At 54.5% G+C, this 24029-nt stretch overlaps 2 protein-coding genes across 2 annotated transcripts; both read right to left on the minus strand.

Annotated features, from left to right (window-relative positions):
- Nucleotides 1-11804: 11804 nt before the first annotated feature.
- SNAI1 (snail family transcriptional repressor 1) lies at nt 11805-15397 on the minus strand. The gene is made up of 3 exons (XM_035548493.2): nt 15274-15397; nt 14152-14661; nt 11805-13047 (listed from the first exon to the last, which is right to left on the minus strand). The coding sequence occupies exons 1-3, from the start codon at nt 15350-15352 to the stop codon at nt 12866-12868; spliced, it is 771 nt and encodes a 256-aa protein (XP_035404386.1). The 5' UTR covers nt 15353-15397; the 3' UTR covers nt 11805-12865.
- Nucleotides 15398-18058: 2661 nt separating this feature from the next.
- On the minus strand, nt 18059-24023 carry RNF114 (ring finger protein 114). The gene is made up of 6 exons (XM_035548141.1): nt 23825-24023; nt 23259-23409; nt 22097-22203; nt 21221-21335; nt 20225-20332; nt 18059-20013 (listed from the first exon to the last, which is right to left on the minus strand). Exons 1-6 carry the CDS (start codon nt 23971-23973, stop codon nt 19948-19950), a joined length of 696 nt encoding a protein of 231 aa, XP_035404034.1. The 5' UTR covers nt 23974-24023; the 3' UTR covers nt 18059-19947.
- Between the last annotated feature and the right edge of the window lie 6 nt (nt 24024-24029).

Raw genomic sequence — 24029 nt, forward strand, 5'->3', positions numbered from 1 at the left:
TCCGAAACATTTCCTTTCGATGTCGCTTAGCTTTCCAGGCTCTGAAGAACCTACATTTCTAAGGAAAAGACTGCTGTGAACCAGCAACATGTTTAGTTTGGGGGCGAACGTGCCAGAATGAGACAATTGTGAGACATTCCAAGCTTTTTTTCCCCAACCCGTGCGGCGGTGGAGCCTCGCGGGCTGGGAACGGCGGCTTTCCCAGCAGTGCTGGAGCAAAACCCCCGAGCACAGCTCCCTGCCACAGCCCCACAGCTACAAAACACAGCGACAGGGGGTGGCAGTGACCAGGGGACACTTGGGTGGCCACGACGGGGACCCAGAGCAAAGCCATGGAGATGCCCAGCAAGGTGCCTCCTGATGCCGTCACCCAGCCCGAATTTGGGAAAGCTTTGCCAAAAACAATGAAAAGCATGGGGGAGCAGGTCCCTGAGGTGGGACAAGGCAGGGGATGAGGCAGGGGACAGCGGGGCGGGCAGTGCAGAAGGGGAACAGACAATTTACAAGCCGCCGGTGTGCGGCGATGAGCCGGGGCCGCTTCAAAAGGAACCAGCTTTAAATGGATCAAGCCCCGAGCCAAAAGCATAAACACTAGGAGGAAGTTTGGCTAAAGTTAAATCATGTTTTATTTAAAAATCTCCCTCTCCCTTTTGTAAGATGGAAACTCTCCATCCGAAAAGTGAAACTAAGATTGGAAACAGTCCGCAGTCATTAAGTTTATGCTGCCTTTTTTTTTTTTTTTTTCTCTCCGGCTTCTCAAGTAAAATATCAACTGGCTCCACTGTCAGGGACAGGAAACATTAGTAATAAGTTCATAGATTTACATTTTCCCCAGGGAAATACAGGAATATCAGAGATCAAAAGTTGGAGAAAGGAGTTATTTTTATACAGAGTGATTTGCAACCAGCATTCATTGGGGGGAGTAAATAAATTACAGGCCCTTCACTTTGGGGTTGTTTAAGTTCTTTTTCCTTAATGCCATTCCTTTCAACTACTGTAGAGAGTCTGTCAGGACTTACACAGACCAGGAGAGACTTCCCCGCCCACGAAAAGGGCCTTTTTCCAGCAAAAAATTGCTGTCATCTGCAAATGTCAGAGGCTGCTGAAGGCTGCTGAGCCTGCGGGTCGGTGGGGTCCTGGCTGGCGGGGGTGGGACGGGGACACGGGGCACACACAGGACATGGGATGTGGGACACACACAGGACATGGGACATATGACACAGGACCTGGGATATGGGATGCGACCCTGCAGAGCCATCTCAGCATGTGGAGCAATGCAGGAAAATGGCCCTAAAAAATCTAGGTTTGGGGCTGCTATCTCCAGCAAGACACCCCCAGATGCTCCCCTGCTTTGTCTGGGTGGCGGCGTGCTGCAGCTGCAGGACGCTCTCACCCGTGGCGTGACATTGCACGGTGGGTGAGAGCCCCTCAGGTACAACCAGAGCATGATGACTGCCACCAGCAGCCCCGTCCCGGCCAGGCGGGGACAGCCCTGATGTCCCCAGGCCTTGCTGCCACCGGACAGCCCGGCTGGCCTGTCCCCGCCATGGCCCCGGGCGCTGTCACCTCGAGCGGTGGCCTCGTGCCGGTGGCGGGGAGCCAGGCCCCGGCGGGGCAGGGACGCTGGAAACTCTGAGCAGGCCTCGTCTGGTGTCATCAATTAGAGGCGAGGCACTCACTGCGGGCAGGATAACGGATGGTAGTTGTAAGTACCACTGGAAAAACAATAAAACGGCCTGTTAGGGTGACATGGCCGCGAACGGCGGACATTAAACAAGCTCACGGCGAGCGGAGCTGCCGCAGCAGCGCTCGGCCCGGCCTGTGATTGATTCCCGGCTGGAGCACGCCTCACAGAGCGCCTCTCCGTCCAGCCCCGCCACCGAGGGCTGGGAACTTCGCTCTCCCTCTCCAGCTTAAAAGTACATCCACATAAACTGTGCTTTAAGAATCCCTTAAGGTTCATTAATGTCACAAGCAGGGGAGGAGAGAAGAGCTGGAAGGCCTTGAAGTGCGTGTCGGAAACACTCCAGAGAAAACTGTAAATGCTGCTGGGATGAACTGCAGGCTCTGGAGGATCAGTCGTGCTGGAAGACTATTTATTTTCCAGTCTATTTTAAACACTGGACTGTTTCAGATAAGAGCTGCCTGTGGTGGCAGACAGGATCGTGGGACTGGTGTGCAGGAACTCATGCCAGATTCATTTCTGGGGAGTATTTCCTCTCTGCCTTGATAAATCTGACTTGTCTGCTGTACCAGGTTACTTCCTTTGGAGTTCTCTCTCCTTATTATTACTTATTAAAATTTCCTGCAAATAGCACTCGGGCTTCATGCAACATCCTGTACTAACAATTCATCCTTCTCGTTATCTCAAAGCTGACAATTCCCACCAGGGCCAGAGCGGGTGGGTGGAAAAACGTCTTGAGAAGAAACAGAAATGGCCATCCCTTATTGTGAAGCCGAAGAAACCACATTTGTGGGACTGGAGGGGGCAGGAGATAAGTGGGGACTTCCCCCCTTCAAAGGCAAAACCATGAAAGGGAAGAAAAGGAGAAGAGGCGAAGGCAGCAAGCATCTCCCCTCGCCCAGCTGGCGCTGGGGTCCTGTGCTGGGGCTCGGGGGGCAGCAGCCCGGCCCCACACACTCACCTCTGTGTCTGGCCGGGGTGATCACTTCTGGGTTTTGCTGCTGCTCAGCAGGGGCTTGGAGCTCCCCAGCCCCCGGGGTTTGGGACGTGGCAGCACCCATATCAGCGGGGAGGTGGTGGAGGGCTGCGCGGTGTCCCCGTGGGCATGTGGAGGGGGAGGTTTGGGGGTGGGAGATGCTGTGGGGGCTGCATGCTTCTCCCTCTCGGTGGGCTGGGAAGGGTGTTTGTGCCGGGAGCTCTGCGCGTGGTCTGCAAGGGGAAACTCTCCCTGCACCCTGCTGTACGCCAGGGCTTGGTCCCATCAGGATGTGGCTCCCAGCCAGTTTCACCTGGACCTGTCCGTGCACCTTCCTCTTGGCCTGGTGGAGCCTGAAAGTTCATCTTGGCTCCCCTAGCACAGGGCACCGCTGCGCACTTGCAGATAAAACCGTTCTCACCTGAACACCACTCACAGACACACAGGGGGACAGAGGCAGCTCCATCCTCCCCTGCCCAGGGCCACATCCAGCACCTCCACCCGCCCCAACCCCACTGAGCGAAACATCCCTGTCCCTGGCTGGGCACTGCCATGAGGACAGTGCTGCCATCACATGTGGGCTCAATCAGAGAGCATCTGCTTCCCACTGCAGCCCCCAGGGCTGGGCTCCTCCTGCCGCCCCCTGCCAGGCTGCTAATTTTATATACCCAGGCTGCCCGGTGCGCCCACAGGGCTGCGGGGCTGGAGGCTCTCCGGGCAGGCACAGCGGGGCAAGGGCATTGAAGGCAGCGAAGAGGAGGGATGAGGAAGGGAGCGAGGCTCCTCTCCTCCCAAGGCACTGTGTGAGCAGCTGGAAGCACGTCCCAAAGCTGTCTGGCGCGGGCAGGCAGTGTGGATGGGTGCCAGGGGCTATTTTCAGACTCGTGGTAATATCCCAAGGCTGGAGAAGCGCAGACCCCTCACTGGTGACACAGGCATGCAGCCCCTTGGGGCTCAGCCACTGGCGCTCGCTTGGCAGCCCCAGCACACGTCTTAAATAGCAGTTCCCGTCCTTGGTCTGATGGCAAACTTGATGGCAAACAATCCTGGTGCCGAACTGCAGACACCTCCTTGGGATGGGGCTGTGGGGGACACGGACAGGCTTTTCAGAGAAACCTCTGGCAAGCAGCTTCTTCGAGGGACCTCAGTTTTGGCTTTCTAATTGGAGCCTCCCCACATCACTTCTGGGAGCATTAACCATGATTATTTCCCTTCTCTTTCTAATCACAGCATTCACTTTCCCTCCACGCTTACTGACAGCAGCACCGAGCACCTCGTGCTGCCCCCCCAGTCTCCCCAACACCCCAGAGCAGAAAGTTTTGCTTTGTGCCCAGACGGGAGGACAGTACCGCGGGTTTCTCCCCGTGGGGCTGGTGGCTGATGAGCAGGGAAGCAGCTCCCCTGGCTTAGAGTTTCTTATCCAGGTCCGACCTGCCCAGGAGCTGCTGTGTGAAGCAGCCCCATCCTGCTGCCCCCAGGTGTGGGGGACACAGAGGCACCGGGGCAGCCACCATGGGGGCTCTGCAAGCAGCTCTGGGGACACCGTGGTGTGCCTGAGCCCCATGCCCATCCCCTGGGTTTTACCTCCCATCCTGCTGGCTCCAGAGAGGGGCGAGCAGGAACCTGCTGCCTGTCCTGCTCCTGTAGGGCTCAGGACCCGTCTGAATGTCTCCCTGCATCCCGCAGGAGATAAGGAGGTGGCTGTGATGTGGAGGGGATAACCCCGTGCATGGCACGAGGGGGCCGCTGACAGCAGCACGTCGCCGGCCGGGAGCACTCGGGGCTGTGGGGAAACCTCCGAGCGCTTTGATCTTGATGGAAAGCAGGTACCGGGCAGAGGGGGGGGGCGGGATGAGGCCTTCGGCTGCCCCCCTGCTGGTGGGGTGAGGCAAGACCCCCTGCCCTAGCAGTGTCCAGCACCGGAGGGGACTGAGGGGGGACCAGAAATGTACGTTGCCTTTCCCATGTCACTTGTATGAGTGGGGCCGGGTGCTTGAGGGAGAGCAAAAGCAACCAAGCCTGCCAGAGCTAAGAAAGCTTGAGTCCCTGTCTTGGCTAAGTGACCCCGTTTTGGCTGAACCCCGTGCAATGTAACAGCAGATGGGAACCCTACAAAACGTCCTTACTGCACTGGGAATTCTCCCCGCAGCCCTGCACCTGGCTGAGATAGCAGGCGTGGCAGGCCATAAAGTCGCAGGATCACTAAGGTTGGAAAAGCCCTCCAAGATCATCTGGCCCAACCATCCCCTCCCACCAACAGCACCCACTAAACCATGTCCCTAAGCACCACATCCAACCCTTAGGTCCATGGGTTTGCTTTCCTCCACCAAAAGCCAGCTAAACCCTTCGTGACAAGGCACCCAGCGGGTGGGCATGCAAAACGGAGGCTGTGAAGGTGGTGGGGTCCCGGCACTGCCAACTGCACGTGGCGAAGGTGTTCCCACCATAAAACCCTCCCAGGAATAGCTCGGGGGGGTTCTATCGGCGAAGCTCAGGCGGCAGCACTTGGGCTGAGAGCGTCTTCGTGCAGCTCTCGTGGTGCATATGGTCCCTATTTACTGGGCTTCTCTGCCGCTGGATCCCTTTCAGAATAGTTTTCTGCAATTACTTTGAGTTTCCTCAGCACAGATCGGGAGTGAAGCTTGTGCTCTGGGAGATGAACTGCAGAGCATTTGGCATAAAGGGAAGCTGTTAATTTGCCAGCAGCAGAGACAGAGGGAAAATGAAAATGAAGAGAGATAATTCATCTCCATCGCAGTGGGGTTTTGGAGACGAGTAGAGCTGGTTATTGCAGGCTCTGCACTGAGGGCAGCAGATAAATGTGCGACTGATGCAGCCCTGACCTGTGGGAATGTGGGGACAACCCAGGCAGAGGGGACACCGCGGGTCCCCCATCCCCGGCCTGTCCTCTGGGCATCTTCTCCCCTGCCACCAGGCTGCGTTAGTTAGTTAGACTGTGTTATGCAGTATTTTATCCCCAGTGTGCACGGCAAAGGGTAAAGGTGGCGGTGATGTGAGTGCCTGGGGATACAGGCAGGGGCAGAGCCGGGATGCAATACCCACACCTGTGCCTGAGCTGTCCCTACGAGGCTGAGCTGCCCTTGCTCGTGCTCCAGGTGGGTCCACCTCTGCGCGTGGCCGTGGAGAGCACATCCCTGCCGCACGTGCACGCCGTGGCCCCTCGCCGCTTCTTCCTGCTGGAGCATGTCGGGAAAACGCCCTGCATCTGCGTTCCCAGCTCCCCGCCGCTCCCGCCCCACCTGCCTGTATTTATGGGACAGCTATTTCCTTCCAGAGAGCAGCAGCCAGCGTTGTGAAATGGCTAAAGGGGTTGGATGAACACCCGGCCTTTCCTTAGCCCAGGGAGATCTGGACTTTCCCGGGGTGAGCAGAGCAGGGAGAGGAGGTGCCGTTGGCTCTGGGACAGGGTTGGGGCACTTTCAGGATGCTGTTGTTTGCCCTGGTGCCACTTGAAACCTGGCCCGTGCTGTCACACGTGCCAATAACCAGTATTTTCCCAGCAAATGGAAGCCCCGTGTTGCTGTCCTGCAGTCCTGTGGATGAGGAGGTGGAAAGCTATTCCTGTAACGCGAGCTCTTTTTGGAAATTTTGGATGTTACCAACCACAGACAGCAGCCGCCAGAACCAGGGCGGTCAGATTTTCTCTCGAGGTACTTTTCTTGACCTAAAACAACTGTGTCCATGGGGCTCAGGGCCCCGCTGGCTTTGAGGGCGAGGGAGGCAGGCCGTGGGGTGCTCCCCCAGCCCCGGGGCCGCTGCAGCAGCCGGGAGCTCTGCGCCCCCGCACTGGCTCCGTGACCAGCATGAATCAAAGCAGACGCCTCTCTTTATAGACGGCGGAGGCTCCGCTTCGCTTCCTGCCTCTCTAATCTGAGGATCGGTGCGAGGCGAGGGGAGGGGAGGGGAGCTCCCGCGGGGTGCTCGCCCCTTGGCCCCGCCGCCCGGCTCTGACACCCTTTCCTGACACACATTGGTTTCCTGCGCACCGCTCTCACCCCGCCTCCTACCCCTGCGTTAATTTCTACAGTGAGGTTTGTTTGGGGGGTAAAAAGTAAAAATAAAGAGAAAGAAAGCAGGTTTTTCTTTAAGGTCACTCTGGCAGCTGGCAGCTCCCAGGGATGCCCAGGCACCACGGTGAGGGGCACTGCCACTGGCAGGGACCCTTGGGAACATCGTGGGGCAAGGCAGGGTGTCTGCAGCCCCTCTGCATGCATCCCTGGGGGCTGATAACATCCTTGGCGCTGTTCTACCTCTTGCTTCGATTCGGCCGAGGCGGTGTCACCTCCCCAGCTGCGGTTGCCTCTGGTTTGACACCGAAGTGCCGCGGCCTGCAGGGCGGCGGCCTGATTTGGGACAGCAGCAGGTGCTCTGCTCCCCTGCAGGCCGAGCTGCTGGGGGGGTTCAGAGGGTCCCGGGGCTGCCTCCCCTGTGTCAGCATTGCTATGGCACAGGGCGCTTCCTCCTGCGTGCCACGGGGACGCTTCCAAAAACCCCTTTCTGCCCCTCCAGGAAAGCGGGAAAAGTGCTCAATGGCCGCAGCCCTTCTTTAGAAAGTGGATTAGGGCTGGTGAATAGGGCCCGTCTCTCTAATGAAGTGCTGTTACCGCCAGGCTAATTGAGTAATGACATAATGCAGGCCCGCGGAGCTCTTTGTACGGGCCGTGACTCCGGGCCGCCGCGCACCACCACTTCCTCGCCGTGCCCCGTTGGGCCTCCGGCGCATTGTCGGCGGGCGAGGCTAATGTGCAACACCGTGGGCTTTATGGGGGCAACAGACAACGTGTCGCCAGCATAACCCTGCGTGGAAAATGCGGAGGTGGAGGGGAACCCGTATTAATTAGCTCGGGAGACGCCAATCTCTTCGCATGTGAAACGTGAGCCTTTTTATTGGGAAAAGTAAAACAGGCCTCACATTGCTCTCAGCGAGCCCAGTAAAACAGAAGGTGATCCATAAATATGTATGTTATGCCGGGTTTAAAATACTTTCTGATGATTTTCTAGGCAGATCTCCAATAAGTTACAGCACAGCATCGCTATTGTAAAGCTGCGGTCCCAGGCTGGTAGAGCCTGCACTTACCCTCGCAGGAGGACGAGGGGTTTCTTGTGCGCGCTTTTCTCCCTCGTGCTGAGCTGTTAATTCTCGGATGGAGAAATTAGACATAACCTAACGGGGCTTGTTTTTAACCGGCCGCTGCTGCAGGGAGGATTTACAGACAGATCGCCCCTCACCTACATGCACAGGGCATGGAGCTGGTGCCCATGAAGACACAAGCACAGCCTGTGGCCAAGCCATGGTGATGCCACAGTGCAGACTGCCTGCACTCACGAGGATAAATCAATTTTCTTCCAGTCCTTCAGCCTCGCTCCCCTTTTCCAGGTCTCTCTCGCTCCCTTTCTTCACGTTTGCCCTGCTCGTTGTTTCCCCGGGAAGACCCGCACCTCCCCAGCCCCACGTTATCAGTTTATCATCCGATTAAAGATTAATTTGAGATTATTGCTCGTGTCAATAGCCCAGAGCCAGAAAAACAATAGCTACACCTGCAGCTTGTTTGTGAACCCGACTCCTTATGGCGAGCTGTTAATGGATGGAGGCTTTTACTGGGCCCGCGTGTTGACACGGGCTCGCTGAGCCCCAGCCTGGCCCTGCACCTGCTGCCCTTCCCGCAGCCCGGGGATGAACACACAAATCCCCCAAAGCCCCCAGGAATCTACAGGTATCTCGGCTGGGAAACCCATGGGCCGTGTTTGCTGTTGCTCGCCCCTTGTTCTGCCTCAGCTTCTTCTGCAAAACTCCTGTTGTTCCCTTCCCCAACTCAAAGCCAGTCTCCCAGCGATCGATTTTAACAGCGGGTCTTTCCCTGGCTCCTGCCCCGTCTCTGTTTATTCAGCATCGTGCACGTCCCTGAGCTGGGAATAGAAAGGGCTGAAAGGTGGTTTTGGTAACGGCATCCCCCGAGCCGATGAAGCCTGGCTTTTGCAGAGGTCACCACAGCCCCCTGCCCTTCTTGTCCTGCCTGTCCCCTGCACGAGAGTGCCCCGGGTCGCTCCGGTTGCTCAGAGAGCCGGGAACATTTCAAACAGTGAAACAGTGGCATGGAAAGGCTGAAGCTCTGGTCAGCCCAGTATCTCCACTGGGTCTGCCCCAGCTCTCCGGACCTTGCTGCCCTCCCTTCCCCAACCCCTTAACTCAGCATCAGGTCAGAGTGGTGGTGGTGGGGGAATAAAAATCCCATCCTCTCTGGGAAGAGAACGAACGTTGCGGTTTCCCCTTGAACCTTTGAATGGGCTCCAGCAGCCGGGGGGCCGTACGTGCTCGCTTAAAGGTCCTGCGGAGGCCCGTGGAAATGAAAAGGAGGAGTTCAAAGCTCGACGTCGGCAGCGTGCCGCCCCGCCGGGCGTGCGGAGCCAGCACAGCCCGTGCCCCGCGCCGCGCCCCGCCGGCAGGGCCCCCCCGGTACCTGGGGGAGGCTGATTGAATCCCGGCTTTTATGAGCGCTGACACCGTAATCTGTTACAGATGGTCACACAAGGTGGCCACCAAATGGTTCCTCCCGCTACGAGCAGGCTTCTCCCTCCCCCGCCCCCCCAGCTCCCCGCCACCAAAACTGCAGCGGATCTACCTGGATGAAACGCCCAGGCTCCGGGCAGCAGCTTTACGGGGTGTTTATTTCCTGTGGCATTAAAATAGAAGGGGAAATAACAGGGAAAAACTGCTGGGGCTTTGCCATGAACCCTCTGGCTTCGCCATGCGGCACCAGGCAGGGACCGAGGGCAAGGGACAAGGGGACAAGGGCAGGGGACCATGCCGCAGCTGCTTCTGTGCCCCCTTGCAGCCAGGGCTGCTGCTCTGGGGATTTTCACATGAAAATGAAATGGGAAAACCACTGCAACTCATTGTAACACCAGCTCCTGGGTGCAATCCTTCACCAGCCCGACGGTATGCAGGTAGCAGAGCGCGGTTAGCCTGGTTTTGTGGGAAGGGCAGAGGGGACTTGTCCACGTCTGCAGGGGTTTGGGATGGAGCTGAGCGCATCCTCGTCATGGTCCCAGCCCTGTGCTCCCCATGCACCCCAACACACCTCAGTGCAGAGCTCAGAAACATCTCAGCAGTAGAAAAAGGAGCAGCTGGTCAGGAGAGGAGGGACTCAGAGCCACGACCATCACCCTGTCGGTGCCGCAGCCCGTCCAGACCCGGGCACACCAGGGAGCCACTGGGGGTCCCCAGGGCGCGGGGGCCAGGCTGCCACCCGGGCAGGGCGAATGGAGCAGATGCAGCAGCAGCAGCACAAGTGCCAGTGGGCTGCTCCTTTGTGATTCAGAGCAGGCAGCATTTCTTTTTTCCCCATGTTTTAAGGCTGCATTTGTGTTTGAAAGCCAGCGGGATTTGTCAGTGGGAGCCTCGGCTGTCCTCCACCCGTTTTGTACCTTCTCTCTGAAAGCTTTGCGGCCCAGCCAGCCTCTGGACAAAGCCAGGAGCACAACTGGGAACAGCAAAGCTTGCTAAAAGAGTTTTTTTCACAACTCTCATTGCCTGCCCGACAAATATTAATCGAACCCCATTGAAACGGAGCTGGCAGGATTCCCCGGGTCGGCGCCAGCGTGGGGAAGAGGCAGCAGCCTGAACAGGGAGCATCCGAGCAGGGCCGCAGCATCCCATGAGGTGCTGCCCTGCCCAAATCCCTTCTCCGAGTCAGTGGCAGCAGTGAAGGAGGGGAAAGGAGGGTGGCACAGCCTGTGCACGTGGCTAGGTGCACACTGCGGGTCCTCGATGCCCAAAAGCAGCAACCCAGGGCTGCTGCATGCTGAGAGAGGCGCAAAGCCAACAGCGCTGTGATCCTAGCCCGGTGCCCGCGCCGCTTCCCCGGCAAGAAGGGCTCCGCAGGCTTTGCTCCCTGGTTATCAGCCCCCTGACCCTCCTTCCCAGCTCCCGCAGGTGGTCCTTGCTCAAAATTGGGCTTTTTTTTTTTTTTTTTTTTAACTGTTTAGCTGCTTTTGCGAAGCCAGGATTTTATGGATGGAAAGCTGAAAGTAATTAGTGCCCTTCCCCCGCTTCCTGTTGGGAAAAGGAAGAAAAAAGCACACACGAGAACAAAACCCAAAACTTCCTGTCCTGCTTAATAATAAAGTAATGAATCGAACACGGCTGGGAAAGTCAGTTTATACCGGGAGAGCTCTTAATTAAAGAAGGGCCAAGCAGCAGCTCTGCTCCGTTTTACAGCCACACACATCTTCCTGCTCCCTAACAGCCCCTGGGAGATGGGGGGAGCCGGACGCAAGTGCCAGGGCCAGGCCTCCAGTGCGCAGAGCTGGGGGGACGAGAGCTGGGGGTGGCTCCTTTATCCTGCTGGAACAGAACGCCCTGGGGATGGCACCGAGGAAGCGCAGGGCAAAAGGACAAACTCGCAGCCCTGCGGGGAGGCAGGAGGAAAGAGCGGCCGCGCTGCGCCACGTGCCCCAAATCCAGCCGTGGCTGGGCGGGTGCAAGGTTTGGGGCGGTGGCACAGCTTCGTTAAGTGAAAATCCCACAGACAGGCTCCTGGGGTGGCCTTGGAGCACCTGTCCCCATGGCTGCGGGCAGTGCAGGGGGACAGCCCCACGGTGCACGCCGACGGGCTCTGCGGTGACAACAGGATGCGCCACCTCCGCCGCCACACCGCCCACACCGGCTCACCGCGGCGCCTCGTGCCCTGCTCGTCCCCACGGCGGCGGCGTTGGCGAGCACCAACGGACAGCAGGTACCCACCCGGCCACCCTTGCGCCGTCCCACGTGGAGCCTACGGGACGCATCACGGCCCCCCCTCGCCTCCCCCTCCGTCAGCCCGTGTCTCAGCACAGCTGCCGCCTTCCCCCAGCCCCGGCACATTTGGCAGGAACTGACTCAGCCTACCTTTTCCTTCCCCAGGAGGCAACCGCTCTGCAGACCCCGCCGTGCAAACAGCGTTGTGGTTCACCTGCAGCCGGCGGCAGGAGCGCGGTGTGGGAGCAGGAGGGCTGCCAGCACCCCGCTGGAGCTCAGCACCCCGCTCCCCAAAATGCGACCCCAGCCCGGGATGGAGATGGAGCAATCCCCCCTTGCACCCTGCTCAGCTCCAGCTGTGCGTCCACCCAAAACGCCCACGAAAACCAGATTATAAATTAACCGTTTTATTGAATATCAATAAACTGTATATAATTATATAAAAAGTTTCATCAGTACAAAATCGTGGCACAAAAATATAAATACCAGTGTACCTTTGAAATGTAAACATCCTCTTTGTTATGATTCGGTGAAAACAAGGTCCAAAGAAAGATGCATTCAGGAGGCACCTGTCAATAACCATAAATAGCACTTTTGGCACACACCTGTCGATGGGCAGCCTTTGGACAGGCCACCATTGTATCAGCTGACAAGTGCCTGCTATTAGTCACAGTTCTCTTGAAAAGCAGTTGTTAAGAGTCATATTAACAGGTGCTTGAGTGCATAGCTGCTCTGTAAACAGGATTCTTGTTTGAAATGGCTACCAATGCCTTTTATGGACACCGTTAATCTTGTAGGCATTGCAAATTGTCATTGTGCTGGGGAGAAGCAGCTGCTTCACAACTAATGTGATACTGTATTATTGCATAGTTACACCTTCTATAGGCGGCATATATACAATCGGGGTGGGGGGGGGGGTGCGTTAACGCTCCTTGTTCTTCATTACAAAAATATTGGGTCTTAAAAGTTACCGAGTGGTTATGGTAAAAAACAAACAAACAAACAAAAAAAACAAACCAAAACAAACAAACAAACAAAAAAAACCACAAAACCAACCCAACCCTCAAGGCTTCCCAGTCGCAATGCTCCACACCGGTGGCACGGCCGGGGCTCGGGGCTGGCCCTGCACGGTGCTGAGCGCCTGCAGCACTGGGCACCCAGCGCAGGGTCCGGCAGCGCCCGCACCGGGGGCTGCGGCTGCGCACGGCTTCGGGCTCTCGTTTGCCACCCAAGCACGAGTCCGGTCCCGTGCCCTCGGACGTCCAAGGTGGGAGAAGGATCAGGCCTTAGGATTGCACAGGAGGCACCAACGGAGGAGTGCGAGTCCCTTAGGGCCCGGCGGGGCTGCGCGCGGCCCGAGGCAGCGGGCAATGGCGAAAGGAGGCAACTAACTCCTACAGACACTAGTTACAATATACGAGTCGTGTGTTAGCAGGGCGCCGGGGCCTCAGCGCGTCCCAGAGCAGCCCGTCTCCTCGTGCTTGTGCAGCAGTGACATACGGGAGAAAGTCCGGGAGCAGGTTTTGCACTGGTACTTCTTTACATCTGAATGGGTCTGCAGGTGGGCGCGCAGATTAGAGCGGTCAGCGAAGGCCCGGTTGCAGTGTGTACAGGAAAAGGGCTTTTCACCTGTGAGACAAAGAGAAACGTTCCCAATTAACCAGTGCATCAACACATGGAGAATATCAAAGACCAGGGCATTCATTAGCCAAAGTTTGCGAGGAGCAGCGTGAAAAGGAATGCAGGCTGTTATTATTCGCCCGAGAGCCAGCGCTGCCCGGCCTGCATTCACTCAGAGGAAAGCCTCGGACTTGGGAATTTCCTGCTCAGAGAAAAACCTCTGGTCGCAACCCCAGAAAAACGACGCCAGGAACATCTGCGAGCGGCGAGGCAGTTCGGCTTACAAATGCAGCCACATTGAGCTCCGGCCCTGAGCTAAGGGAGCCGTCTGCGGGGCGGCAGGGAAGCGGAGCTCTGTTAATTATATCATAGCGGCTGAAAGCCGCCGGCTCCAGGGTGAGTGCAGCTATTTCCTCCGCGCCCGCGCTCCCCCTTCTCCTTCCCGGCTCGCATTGAAAAGCCCGGCCAGGGTGAATTCCCCTCAAAGGCTCTTTTGGAGGAAACAAACGCGTATGCTCAATTTGGAAAGCACAATCGAGTCTTCCCGGCTTCCTTCAGCCGTCATCTTTAGTACGCTGAGAGGGTGTGAAATCAGTGCCAAGCGACAATTAAACTGTCCCGGTAGCGCCACAAAGGATGCTCGGGAGATGCATTGTAGGCGCGGGGCGGGCTGCAGCTGCGGCCCCGCACAACAGGTGCAGGGGGCGGCCGCCAGCACCTGCCCCACGCACCTCGCGCCCCGCAAACCTCCTGGTGCCCCGGGGAGCGCACGGAGCCCACGGTGGCGGGCTGGGTGTGCAGGCAGGGATGCTTCTGGCACGGTGGGGAGCACCCCAGTGGTGTGTCACAGCCCCGGTTCGTGAAATTCAGGGTGAGCACGTGCCGTCAGCTCAGGGCTGGCTGGCACGGCACGGATTTACGGGCTGAGCCTTGACCCCACGCTCGGTTCCAGCCGGGAGGATATTTAAAGGACGTTTTAGAGATGTGCCGAGGGGGTTTGGGAAGCCCTTATCTTCCGAGATAACACCCCAACCGCTGATTCGCTTCGGGCTGCGGAGCGGGGAAGCCGGGGGCGATAAGGGAGGGAGGGAGAGGGGCGAGAGCCAGCATTACCGGTGTGCGTCCGGATGTGGCCCTGCAGCAGCCAGGGCCGGGAGAAGGCCTTGCCACACATCTTGCAGACGCAGGGCAGCGTGTGGCTCCGGATGTGCATCTTGAGAGCCCCCAGGCTCACGTACTCCTTCTCGCAGTACTTGCAGCTGAAGGATTTCCTGGTCTGGGCGTCGCAGTGCAATTGCTTGTGCTTGGAGAGCCCGGCGAAGGTGGAGTAGGCCTTGGCGCACTGGGCGCAGCGGAACCGCTCGGCGGCAGCGGGGGCCGAGGCTGGGCTGGGCGGCCCCGAGCTCTTGCCCTCGTCCTCCTCGCTGGAGAGCGCCGTCAGGTCCAGGGCCGGCGCCGCGCCGCCCGCTGCCTCCGCCTCGGTGCCCGGGCCGGCCGGGAAGAGGCTGGAGAGCAGCCCCGCGTCCCACACCAGCGGCGGGTAGTAGGCACCGGGGCCGAGCACCTCGGGCGGGGGGATGACGGACAGCGGGCACGTCTCGTACAGCAGCGGGGCGGCCAGCACTGTGGGGACAGGCAGCGCTCAGCGGGGTGCCCAGCCCCTGAGCGGGGCAAGGGGACCCCAACTCACCCCACGGGGGGCTCCGCACCCAGCAGAACGTGGTGCCTGAGCCGCGCTACGGGGCTGTGCAAACCCCCCTGGGGCAACGGGACCCAACCACATCCCACGGGCACCCCCACGCCCCAATCACCCCAAAGCCAAAGGAACCAGAGGGCCCCCAACCCACGCGGCGGGGCACACCAGCCCACCCTGGGGAACACAGACCCACCCCACGGGAGCTCAGCACCCCATGGCAAGGGGGGTGGCAGAAGGGTCCCTGCCCATCCCACCCCACCCCACATCGCGGGGACCTCACCGCACCCACCCCATGGGGGGAGCCCCCGGGGTCCTGTCCCCGCTCCCCCACCCACCCCACAGAGAACTCCCCTGGGGCAAGAAGCACGGCAGACCCCAGAGCCCATCCCACCCGTGGCAATTAGCAAAGTAACCCCCCAGAGGCAGGCAAAAAGCCTCCCGGCCGCTCCCCCGCGGGGACAGGAGGCGCCCCCGCGCCGTGCTACAGCCCGAAGCCCTCGGGGGCGGCTCGGCTCGGCTCGGCTCGGCTCGGCACGCACCGGTCTGGCTCTCCAGCTCGCTGTAGTTGGGCTTCTTGCTGGCCGAGAAGTGCTTCTTCACCAGGAAGGAGCGCGGCATCTTGCAGCCCCCAGTACCGCCGCCCGCCGCGGGGCCGCCGCGCCCGTTAATATGGGATCGGGGCCGGGGGGCGGTGCGGGGCCGGGGAGGGCGGTGCGGGGCCGCCCCCGGCTCCCGGAGCCAATGGGGCGGGCGGGGAGGGAGCCCGGCAGGTGCCGGCCCCAGCCCCGGGGCCGGGCCGGGGGGAGCGGAGGGGCCGCGGGCGCCGGGACCGGGACTGGGGACCTGGGACACGCCGCTGGTGCCCGCGGTGAGGGGGTTTTGGGGTCCTCCGTGCGAAGCCCAGCCCAGGATCCCTGGGGATGCTCCCCGGGGAAGCCGGGCATCAGACCCCTGCGTCCCGTCCTGTCCCTTCCCTGCTCTTCCCTTCTCTTCTTCCCTTCCCATCCCTTCTTCCTTTCCCATTTTCCCTTCCCCTCCCTCCCCTCCCCACTGCCCAGCCCCAGCTCGGCCCCCCCCCGGGGCCCGGCACCTGCTGGGCGCTGTTTGGCCGCAACCCGCCCCAAATGCAGAAGTGGAAGCGAGGCTCTGGGAGGGGGCACAGCTGCAGCACCCCCCGCCCCATTGCTTGGAGCCGCATCCCTCTCTCCTGTGCTGCATCCCTCCCTCCTCTGCTGCAGGGCTGCCCTCGGCTTCCCGCGGGTGTTCGCCCCCGGAGGATCAAGAGGTGGGGGGCCGGGGCCGCAGCCCCCCTGTGGGTGCGGCGATGGGGCTGGGGCCACTCCAAGACGCGGGGTTTTCTCTGTGGGAAAACCCTTCGTCCTGCAGGGTGGTGGACGGATGGTGGGAGCCCTCCCCAGAGCTGCACGTGGGGGAAAAAAAAAGAAAAAAAAAAGAAAAAAAAGGAAAAAAAAAGACAAAGGTAAAAAAAAAAAAGCACACCAAAACCAGACAAACAAACAAACAAAAACACTTTTACCGGAGGGAAAATCCGGATCCCGGAGAACGAGCGGCAGCCGCCCCCTGCGCCCCCCGGCCGAGGGGGAGCAGCCCCGGGAGCGGGGTCCCGGCGGCGCGCCCGGGGCTCCCCCTGCTGGCGGCGCGCCCCCGCCAGAGCCCTAAAGAAAAGTCCCCGGGGCACAAAGCTTCGGCAGACCGTCAGCCTTGCTGGGGCAGGGGGGAGCTGGCAAAGCAGTGCCCGAGTTTGGAAGTCCTGACCGAGCGAGGCTAATCCTTCCCGTGCCGGTCTCACCAGTGACCGCGTACCTCCGTCGAGTTTGCTGTGCCTTTGTCACACGGGCACCAGAACCCAGGCCCCGCCGTTAGTGCCCGACTACAGGCAGGGGCCTTCACAGGCTGCTGTTCCCCAGGGTAAGGAGCCCAGAGGGATTTAGCGCTGGTATGCCAGATGAAGTGATGCTGATCGTTAGGCAATTAATACCGGCATCAATTTATCAGCAGCTTAAGGCCACTGTTTGGCCAGAGACAGATTCGATAAAAAAAAAAAAAAAAAAAGCTCAAATGCATGCTCGTCTCCTCCCCTCTTGTCCCTCTCCCTACGTGCTAATTTCGCTGGCTCCCTGTGCCAGACGCTGGGCATTTCACAGGCCAAGGCAGCCCGATTGCATTACCGCCAACAATGGGCCTTCCCCGGCCACAAGATCAGCTGCTGACGAGGTGAAAGCAGCTCCTCTGGCAGAGCACTCGGCTCTTCTGCAGTCATACTTCACGGGATTTAGGAGCCCAAACTAGCCCCTTCCGCAATAAGGCCTTTAAAATTGAGTTCCTGCACACCAAAGAGATGAATCAAGGTGGAACAACACACATGCCTCTCACCAGAATGGCTTTTAAAAAAATCAATCAGCAAATACCACTAAGATATCCCTGCGTGTAAACAAGTTTGTATTTGTTAGGCTGATGAAGTCAGCAGCACAGACACAAAGCTCCTCAGCAGTTAAGTGGAGATCTACAGCTCGCTTTCCCTGAGTGGTTGTGTGATGCTCATCACAGCAGAAAAAGCAGCGCTACAAATTCCGCTGCTATCAAGCTAGGAGGTGCCAAAACATTGCTTCTTTTTCGCACACAAATTTAATCAAAGTAGAATTACTGTGCATTTTCCAGCCAATCGTTTTCGTTTGTACCACGTGAAATAATTTCCAAGCAGTAAGGGGAAGGAAATCAAACCCGTGTAGTCAGTAACAGCTCTGTACAGACAGGGCACAACCGCTCTGCCTGAGCAACTAGAGCGATCTCACCCAGGGGTGGCGCAAGCCAATTCTCACCTCCTTGTCACAACACAAGAATATGAACATCACAAACCTGACAGGCAGAGGAGTTGGAAAGATTTCCACTGAAAGCAAAGCCCTCCTGGACAGCCGACCTTTCCCGACTCACCAAGACAATCCAGGGGTTTGTTGCTCTGGCTTACACGAACGTTAGCCTACCAGACTCCACCTGCAGCGTTCTGCCCAGCTCCAGCAGCGCTTGCTCTCAGAGAGATTAGAATCACGTGAGCTCATTTTCGGATGGGTTACTGGTTTTCATAACCCATCTGGTCCATTGTTTGGAAGATTACAGAAGAAGCTGCTACTAACAATGAACCCGTACAAAACAGCCCGTTGAGATAAAGGTGAAGTCTCTGCAACGTTTCCCAGTTCCTAGCGTGCTCCGTGCAGCTTTACACAGCCAGCAGGAACTGCTTTTAGGGAGGTGCTAAAATGAAGTGTATGGACCAGGAGGAAGAAATGGCAAAAGCTGACATGAAGGTAGGGTTTTATAAGTTAAATGAACTTTATTTATAACTTGTCTTCAAAAGTCAAAAACATGACAAAAGTAATTGCTCAGAAGCTTCAAACTGCTCCTTAAACATTTTGTCAGAATTGCGTGGAAGTGCACTTAGAACAGTAGCAGAAATCCAGACTCAGGCCAATCTTTATCACAAAACTTTGTTTTAGCCAGAACCCAGAAATCCCTACCCAACCACTAGCACATTGTAATCTCTTCACAGACCAAGCGTTAGAAGTAACCAACCCCAAAACACAGTACTTTTCCCACACTGATGTACTTTTTTCCTAAGACTAAGATTCCAGTCACCAAGCAGATACCTCAGTGTGAGTCTATACCAGCCTTACCACGCTGGGGAAAAGCACACCAAAACCAAGTTAAATATATTAGAAGACACAAACTTGCTGGACACAAAGTTTAATCAAGATGTTTTAGCTGGGGTGCGTTTCATTTCTTAAGGGTAAGGCTATGCTGCAGTCTGCAGAGTGTGAAGATATTAAGTGTACTGGTCAAATAAATTAATTAGTACTCAGCTCTGTGGTGATGCAGGTCCGCTGCTCCAATCAGGCATGCCAAGTTACATTAGACCAGACATCTCAACACCACTACTCCGATTTGCAAGTTCTGTTCAGGTCTCTCAGATTGCTCGATCTCAGCATCTTGATCGTGCAATTAGTGTTAAACTACAAAGGAAGCTCTACAGTAAAAGTGTGTAACTGAGCATCAAGTATCCATTTTCTATGAATTTGAACTTTTGTTTATATTTTACTTTTTCTTTGAAAGCCATACCTCCATACTCCATATATGGAAAACAATCTAAGTACAGCTTCAGCTACCTTAGTGACATTTAAATGAAAACAGGAATTCAAAATACTCGTTAGAATCTGTAATGCAGAAGGCAGTGCTGTGCAAGTGCTACGGATTATAAGTTTTGCTACCAGCTTGCCTTGAGGGATGGAACAACTAGGAATATATATATATGAAATTTTTAGTTTAAATAGAAGACTGATATTGAGAAAGCTTCTGAATTCCCCTATAAGCGTAAGGCTTAAGATTCCTAGCAAACCAATTTTTTAAACACCGATTTAATAATAGGGCCAACAAGTACGATTAATATTTGCTGTACCAGTTGAAAGTTATGCATTTTAGCTAACACCAAAGTTCTATTCTCCAGGCTAGAAATTATGGTCAAAGTATGGAACAAAACCATAATCAGGTGTAGAACTAAAATGTTTTGAACTAGTTTCTTACACAGCTGCAAACAGTTTTGCTACGGAAGGTTGTAGTTTGAAGACACATACTGGAGACATGTTTTCCATATAACTGAGAGGCTGCCTGTAAGAATTCAAACACTGGTAAACATTATGAAATCACAGGCCACTTTAAATGGGAACTGATCTGATGATGAGTTAGCACCTAGGGGTCTCACTAAAGGAAAACAGCCACAAATACACCTCTTTTACTATCATTTAAGAAATGTAAACAAGATCAGGGAAGAAGAGATTTACCAGCTACTTTATGCCAGTCAGCTTGCAGTATTTCTGGCTTTAGTCAAACGAACACAACTGGAAAAAAGCAATCGGAAAACAGGCAGATGTGAACAAAAACAGACCTGTCTCCTCCGCACTGACCTACAATTAAGTTTTGTGTGAAGCAAATAAGAAAATTAGCCTTACGTGGTTGAACAGCATAGTCATGTTACTAAAAAACCAAGAATGATACAGAAAGATCCGATGGGGATTCAAAACTAAGATTAAAGTCTTCCATATTTCTGGATGCCTGAGTTCATCTTGGCATGGACAGGGAGAAGTGCAAGGATGCTGGCCATTTCCCTCTCATGGAAGCTTGGTTTGACAATTAGCCTTCTTTTTTTATTTATCCCGCAAAGAACGCATCAAAACCTGTGCCATCATATCATCTTCGTCAGCATCATAATCCTATGAACAAAGGGTACAGAAATTCTTTTACTGCATGAGCCATATTGGTTAACACAACACAAGAACAGCTGCCTCCTCTGACTTGCCAGTAATCCAACTTCTCTCACGATACCATCTGCATGGATTACATTTTACAGTAGTGGCTACATAAAAAAAGCTGGGTTTTAAGAGTCGTCAGGCTGACGTATTCCAAGGGTGAGGAAACACGTACCACAAAAGTATCATATGAAAACCGGTGTCGTCTCTGAAGGTGCTCCATGAAGTTAGCACTCCTGTAATTTGGATCTCCCCACGGCATTGAGGCACAAATTGGGCAAACCTTCGAGAATAAATAAAAAAAAACAACAATTAAGCCCCAACAGTTAAGTGCTTCAACATTTATACTAGAAAGGGTAGGACAAAGACAGTGTGGAAAACCGAAGAGTGAGATTCATAACTATCACTGTTCTGAACGCAAAGTGATGTCAGTTACTTTGCTGGGTCATTCACAAAAGCCTCTGATAACCCTGAATTATTTGAATTCAGGTCTTAGACCGCTGAACAGGAACAGTTTAGTCTTCTCTCTACATACTGGAAATTAGAATCGATCACAGCTGTTTGCTTTAGAAGATTTCAGGCTTCATTTCTCAGTGACAGAGAAGTTTCCTTGGTCACCTTTGCAAAGATCACCTCTCTCCAATCATTTTTTTCCCTAAATAAATTTGGAATTTCAAAGAACTTTAAAGACAAATGAAAGCTTCAAATTCAATTCCAAGTTTTGTAACTACTTTTATAGGAGATACAGTATCACCAGATAAAGACTACTAGAACTAGATATACTTTTTTCAATCATTTTTTCCACAGTAGTTTTTAATACCTTATTACTAAAGACAGCAGAGAGAAAATAATTTTTTAATTACACTGCATTAATTGCATGTTTGTTATTGCACCTAGTTTACTTTGAAAGCCTACCATTTTCCAAATATGAGACGAATATGTAAAGTAGATGCAATAAGAATTGAGACTAGTCACCTTCAGAGAATGTACCGAAAAGGAAAATTAAAGTTACGTAGAACTGAAAATGCATGAACAGCATACCCACATTTGACTTTAACAGAAGCAATTATAAACATGTACTTAACTTCAAGCAGTAAGTCTCTAATTCATTGTTTCAAAGGGATTTAAGACTAGACTTCATTGCAATTCCTGCACCAAGACTTTTTATTACCACTTGTTTTGCATCCATGCTGTGCAATGTTTTGCAGTGTTCAACTAGTCCTTCTTGATCAAAGTTTTTCTCGCTGCAATACGGACAAGGAAAGGTAAAGCGATTGGGGAAGTTCCTAGTTGAGGGAGAATAAAAAAGAAGTGATTTATTATTTCCATAGAGTTCGATGTACAAAACAATCTATCATTTTAGCAAAGTTGAAAGATTTGGGATTCACTACTCTGAAGTTATCTTACTAGCTACTAAAAATAAAAATTATTCTATGCAATTAAGACAAGCAAATTTTAAGAATCAGCCTTTTAATCCCTAATGATACCTTAAGGAACTCTTAATATCATGCATTTTTACATAAAAACATTTCTTCTACAAAGCCTACAAGCGACACGTATCACCTTCTTTTATTTTTTACTTTTTAAATGCACGGGGTACCACCCAGCATGCTAAAACGGAGATAAGCAAACTGCAGTCAGCTCCAGATTCCCTCCGTTGTAAGTTAGTAGCGTTAAGAGACAGAAAGACAGTTATTATTAAAGAAATGTTTCTACCAGGTACCCTGATCTTGTCTTGTGCACAGACTACATAGAAAAGGCGAAGAGTTTGCTTATGCACAGCCAATTACAGGATTAAAGTGGGTTTTTTTTGCGAAAGGATTAACAATTAACGAACAAACTGCGTGAAGAGGTAAAGTCTGCTTTTACTGCAAAACTCGACAGTTTGCATGAAAGACCGTAATGCAGTTTAAAACAACAAAAGAAAAAAGCTAAAAGGTCTCTTCTCGGAAGAGGGGATCAAATTTGAGACTTTATAACGATTTTTCAGCAACAGCCCTCTTTTTGTGACCTTAAGGGCGAGCGTTTCCAGAGAAGAGCAGGTTACCTGGTGTTGTGGAGTGGTTCTTTAGTCACAGCTTTCACACCCTCCATGATATAGTTCTGGTACTTTGAACAAGAAGCTGCATGGCTGCGCATCTTTGAGAGATACATCTGTGGAGGTAACAATTACACAGCAGCGTTAGTTTAAATTACTTGCACTTACTTCTACAATTCTAAGCAGAAGTAAAAAAAAAAAAACACATAAAGCAGCTTTCTGCAGACAGTGCTAAAGCAGGAAAAAAAATGACATTTCAGCTGATAAGGTGGAAAGCTTTAAGATTCCAGATTAGTTAACCTATAACTTTGCTGCCTGTAATAGTCTACAAATACAGTACTGTTTAGGACAGCTTACTTGACTTAACCCATGCTGTAACGTGAGAAAATGTACTTCATAAAAAGCCTGTTTACCTCATTGCTGAGGAGAAGAGACAATAAATGAAAAATAATTTTGCTTTTAGCACAGATTGTAGCATAGATTTAATTACAGGTTGAACAACTGGTAATCAACACACCACGGTTTTCTATTGGCTGCAACGATGAAAAGAACACTGCCCAGAAATTAAAAGTGAAGTCAACCAAACAGTGCTGCTCTCATCTTGATGTCTAGTTATCCTTTTCTTGTTGCTTTGCCATCAGTTAAGATGCTCTGTTTTAGACTCAGTTAGTGCTAAGTAGCCTAATTTTAGAAAGGGGAAGGAACCAACAGGAAGATGCCGTGCAGTTATTTGACGTGCAGGGCACCAACAGCACCCCTACAGAACATAACTGCCCAAATAAGTGAAGCTGGTCTCTCAACTGTTTTAAACGAAACAAATAAGCTTCTGTTTAACAGCTTAAGTGATCACTATCTAAAATCACATCCACTATTTCACTGTGATGGTCCTCCCACAAGCTCATAGTACCAACTTCAGAAGCTGTACTTTACTATTATTTTTATATCAATATCTCTCATTTGAAATCCACTTCCTCGGCAGGTAATAATGAACATAAAAAACTGCTGAAACAACATCAACATTTGGGTGCTGCCAATATAAAATACCAGCAGCACTTCGCAAAACAAACAATTTGACCCAATTCCATAGAAAGCAGAAAGCAATTCACCTCCCTGGAAGCAGCAGTGCTGTACAGGCACACCACACGCACCTCATTCTGAAGCCCTCCCGTACCTTTTTGTTGCAGCCATTACAAGTGGTTTCCGTCGCTTCGATCTGCTTTTCCAAGTCCAGAGCCCTGCTGCCGGGCGCCAGGGTGCTGCGGCAGACGCCACAGACCGGCTTTTTGGGCTTGAGGCACTCCTGCAGGCACGGCGTGCAGAACCTAGGGTGGGAAAAGGGAAAGAGAAACCAAGATGAGAGGCGGCAGGAGGAGCGCTCCTGGCAGCCCAGGCCCTGCTGGCACCCAGCCCCGGGGAGGGGCAGCACCACAGCCGGTTACGCTCAGCCTCCGCGTCCTCCAGGAGAGGAAACTATGGAAAACGTTAAATAATAGTAGACTTTGGTGGTGGCGTGGTCTCTCACGGAGGCCTTAGCGCAGCCACAGGTGGGGTGAGCTGCGGATGAGCGAGCCGCGCCTGCCTCAACCCCCACGGCCCCCCAGGCCGAGGCGAGGCGCTGAGGGCCCGGCCGGGAGGGCCCCAACCGACACCGGGCCTGGGTCTGGGCCCGGCCCCCGGCCCCTATCCCCTAGGCCTCAGCCCGGCCGCAGCCCCCCGGTCCCGCCCCCCGCCGCTCACACGTGTCCGCAGGGGACGCGCACGGGGCTCTCGAACACCTCGAGGCACACGGGGCAGGTGAGCCGTGCCAGCGGGTCGGGCCGCTCGGGGCCGCGGGCGGAGGGCGCGCAGGACGCCGAGGAGCCGCCGCCGCCCCCCGCCACCGCCATCTTGCCGGCGGCCGCGGCACGGCCACGCCCCTTCCGCCTCCCGAGGCCACGCCCAC

This window comes from Cygnus atratus, chromosome 16, assembly GCF_013377495.2.
Source record: "Cygnus atratus isolate AKBS03 ecotype Queensland, Australia chromosome 16, CAtr_DNAZoo_HiC_assembly, whole genome shotgun sequence".
NCBI lineage: Eukaryota > Metazoa > Chordata > Aves > Anseriformes > Anatidae > Cygnus > Cygnus atratus.